This window comes from Gekko japonicus, unplaced genomic scaffold (genome assembly GCF_001447785.1).
Source record: "Gekko japonicus isolate JY-2015 unplaced genomic scaffold, Gekko_japonicus_V1.1 scaffold1489, whole genome shotgun sequence".
NCBI lineage: Eukaryota > Metazoa > Chordata > Lepidosauria > Squamata > Gekkonidae > Gekko > Gekko japonicus.
The window spans coordinates 184,421-188,771 of NW_015163135.1; the positions used below are offsets into that span (position 1 = coordinate 184,421).

The 4,351-nt window shown below is 42.2% G+C and overlaps 1 protein-coding gene across 1 annotated transcript in view; it reads left to right on the forward strand.

Annotated features, from left to right (window-relative positions):
- Nucleotides 1–1,234: 1,234 nt before the first annotated feature.
- Nucleotides 1,235–4,351, forward strand: part of MRVI1 (murine retrovirus integration site 1 homolog) — a 116,111-nt gene continuing 112,994 nt past the window's right edge. Inside the window, exon 1 of the mRNA XM_015406962.1 lies at nt 1,235–1,333. Coding sequence (XP_015262448.1) covers nt 1,235–1,333 — 99 coding nt within the window. The remainder of the gene's footprint in view (nt 1,334–4,351) is intronic.

Below are 4,351 nucleotides of genomic sequence, written 5' to 3' on the forward strand. Positions count from 1 at the left end.
ACTATGTTCACTGTTTTAATAGCTTTTTAAAACTAACATTGAGTTAAGCTGATGTACTGATCTCCTACTCTTGGGTTTTTAGTTATTAGTGGGTCTTTTTTCTTTTCCCCTTAGATGTAGTTCCCCTCCCTATATTTTCAGTTGTAATTTGTAGTTTGCAAAAAAAACAATAACAAATTCCCCTCAGGGAAATCAAAAGATGAAGAAGCAAAAAATGGATAAGATATCCAGTCAATCCAACTGGCCAAGGCCATGGGCTTGTGCCCCTGTTCATGTCTAGGCTATAAATGTCTGCAGCAGGAGAGAAAAAAGTATTCTGCCTAGCTGTTTGAAGTCAAATTCTCCTCAGGGAAATCAAAAGATGAAGAAGCAAAAAATGGATAAGATATCCAGTCAATCCAACTGGCCAAGGCCATGGGCTTGTGCCCCTGTTCATGTCTAGGCTATAAATGTCTGCAGCAGGAGAGAAAAAAGTATTCTGCCTAGCTGTTTGAAGTTGGCAACCATCTTCCCTCAATTTCCCCTTGAATATGTAAATTGTAAGAAAAGATATGCTTAGAAGAGAGGAAGGCCCAACTGAGTGCGGAAAACTTGGAAAGTGAAAAAAGTTCTAATTTGAACACAAGCATGTGCTATGCACTTTCATTTGTTTAGCACAGGGGGGAGAATAAGCACTGTTGAACCTAGAATTCCAGTTTAATTCAAAGTAATAAATCAAGGTTGTTATATACCTTTGGATACTTTTATCATTTTATTTTCTGTAAGAGCAGTACTAGATAGATTAGATAGACAGACCTTTGGGCTAGTTTTAAAAACGTTAAAAATCCCATGTTCGAATCAAAGTTCCTGTGTTTTTGTAAAGGTAAAGGTAAAGGTTCCCTTGCTCGAAAACCAGTCGAGTCCGACTCTAGGGTTGCTGTGCTCATCTCCGTTTCAAAGCCGAAGATCCAGCGCTGTCCGAAGACGTTTCCGTGGTCATGTGGCTGGCATGACTAAACACCAAGGTGCATGGAACGCTGTTACCTTCCCACCGAAGTGGTACCTATTTATCTACTTGCAATTTCTTGCTTTCGAACTGCTAGGTTGGCAGGAGCTGGAACTAGAGACGGGAGCTCACTCCGTCATGCGGCACCTGGGTCTCGAACTGCTGAACTACAGACCTTCCACAGCCTGCAGTTCAGCATCTTAACCACTTGAGCCACCGCAGCTCCTTGTTGTAAAACCTGGCTACACAATGTCAGCCTCTGCAATCAAGGTTATCCTTGATTTATCCTACTTGCCTTATGTAGAACCTCCAGAGCTCCTGGCTTCCACATTTGCTACGATTCTGAAAGTAAGTCAGTTGCCTTGTTTCTTCTTGTGTGTTACGAGGCCTTTGAACTGTGAAGTAATTTTGTATTTTAATAATTTTAGGATATAATGGTATGTCTGTTCTCTAGGGAGTAACTTTTTTTTGCTAATGTACAGAGAAGAGTGGTCCCCAGGCCTCTGTGGATTGACTAAGAATAACATCTGTCACTAGCAAGAAGCAGTGTGCAAAATTAGAATTTCTCAGGACAGATTGAGAACAAGATTTGTTCATATTCTGAACTGTTAAAAAAGTATTACATTATAGAGTTGAATGTATTGTTAGGGTATACACTCTCTAGGCATAGGTGGTGGACCTTGTTGAAAAGTGTAAGATTCTTTATCTACACTAATCCAAGGGTTATTCCTTGGATACAAAAAGCTTCAAATATAATAGGTTAGCAAAAGTCTTGAATTCCCTTAAGGGAGGGGGACTATCTACTAATTTGGGAGTAAATAACACAAGTGCATCTCTAAAGACCAGTGTTCCCTCTACGCTCTGTCTGCCTCAATGGAAGCAGCACAACAGAACCCCTCCTTGCTCCCAGGAATTTTATCACCTCTTTTCCTCTTCCCACTGACCAGGTCAGGCCAATTCAAAGAAGCTTTTCCAGAAGTCTCCTGGAGATTTTTCCTGAGCTCTTTCTAGCTCCAAATCTCTTGCATGATAGATCAGAGGTGTCAAACTCATTTGTTACAAGGGCCGGATCTAACATAAATGTCACTTTGTAGGGCCGGACCATGTGTGCCATAAAACATAATGCTAGGTACCGGAGATATAAACTGTATAAAGGACAGCAGCTGGTAAGCTTTGAGTTGTCGTATCCTCACTGCAAGGCCCCATGAGCTGGGAGGGAGGTGCAAAGGAAAACCTATATGGGTGGACTGGAGAGCCAGTGGTGTAGCACTGGGCAGACGCTCCCATGCTGCTTGACTGCTGCAGATGAGGTTGTTCCGCCATGCTGAAACCACAGTTGGAGTGGCTCCATCCACCTACCCACCCAGCAGGCTCCTATTCCCTCCCTTGCACTGGTTGCTGACGGGCCACAAAAGAGCCCTGGACAGGCCAGTTCCGGCCCCCGAGCCTTGTGTTTGACAACCCTATGGTATATATCACTTGTCTAGCTGGGGGAGGTGGAAGTATCTCTGGCTAGACAGATTAGCATTTCTAAAATGTGGTTGAGGTGAGGCCAGAAAGCAATTGTAGCAACTTCCATCCCTCCTGGATGTTCTCTGCAAAGAGAAAGGAAAACTTCTAAAAATTCAAGGTAAAGGTTTTGCACAGTTCAAACCTCCAAAGAAAAATGCATTGGAAGTACATTTAAAAGTTTTCTTTCCCCCTCATTATGTTTTGAAGCTTATCTGAGTTGATGGCAGTTGTACCAGCTGACTGGTATAGTGGAGGGCTTGTGATGGTGTATGAAGAACAAAGTGTGTGGGGGGGGGCAACCAAACTTTCCCAAAAGTATGGTAGTGCGGGTAATCAGACTTGTCCTCACTCTCACACTAATGACCGCAGGTAGTGTTGTCTACTATATTCCATGCCTTTTGCTGCATCATCTGCTATGTTAGTATCCCTGGGATTTTTTACTGACTGGAGGTCTCTTTAAAAGTATGACAGCACTAATAAATAAAGTTTCTTTTTGCTGTTAGTGTGGCCTGCAGTCCTCTGAAGTGTAATGAAATATTTTGATATTATTGGGTGAAAGATGGAGGCTGTTTTGGGAAAAAAATAGGTAGTAGCTGGACTTCTGGCAGGAATAGTTCTTCATATATCACATACTTCTGGTGGAACTGAGAGCCTATACAGTTGACCAGCATAATCTAGGCAACCTTAATAGGGCCAATAGCTGCAAGGGGTGGGGATAGTGTAGGGAAAGGAGACCCTGATCCAGATTAGGATGGGGACACAGATATTGTTTACTATTTGTTGCACTTTCAGCACCGCCTCTAGTTTTGTCCCTCCACCTCAACCCCTCCCTATGGTGATAGTGATGACATTTTATTTTTTGGTATGGATTGTAGTGTGACAGTGTATGTGAAGCTCTTTCAACACATTTCAAAGCACTATACAAATTTTAAGCTATAAATGCAATATCAAAAATAATGGACAGTGAATCTAATGAGCCTAACCTGCTATTAGTGAGGTTATACACACGAGGAGTACAAACTGATCAACATTACCTAAGTAGAACCTGGAGATACTGCTATAATACTATAAATTAATCAGTTTGTCTCTACCAGGTTGCCCTCCAGTTCTGTAACTACAAATAACCATTGATATTTTAAGAAAAATACTCATTTAGCCATAGAAAAGAAGGGTTAAAGCATCTTGTGGCATTCTGGTGCATAGACATATTTTAACTTTTATGTTCAACCATTAGATTATTTCCACCCACATACAAATGTACTTTTTGATTATGCTACAATGTGTTTGGCATTCTATTGCTTGCTGAACAATCAATAGTGTTTCAAAAGAACCAATATATAGTGTTCCATCTGCAGTAATGCTAACTTTAAAGCATCTATTTGAATGTTTGAAGATGTTTAAATAGTACAAGAGGATATGCCAGGATAATTATTACCAACTAGGAATAAGGCCCGTTGTGGAAATAAGTACAACAGTCTCTAGACTCTGGGTGAGTGCCCTGGCCTTGGGTACTCAGCATCAGTTTGCTGTGGTGACCTCAGCAGGGTATAATGTCACAGAGTCCACCGTTTTCCCCAGGGGAACTGATCTCTGTCAACCGAAGAGCAGTTGTAATTCTGAGTGATCTCCAGCCCTCACCTGGAGATTGGCAACAATGTTTCCCCAGGAGGCAATGGCTGGTTGGGAGGGTTGAGTCTATGGTATTGTGCTTGTCTGAGGTCCCACACCTCCTCAAATCCCACCCTATCCAGGAATCAAATATACAGGAATTTCCCAAGCTGGAGTTGGCAACCATCAGGCTACTTTTATCTGCCCCTCTGACTTCAGCTTTCCTTCCCCCCCCCCAGCTCTGCC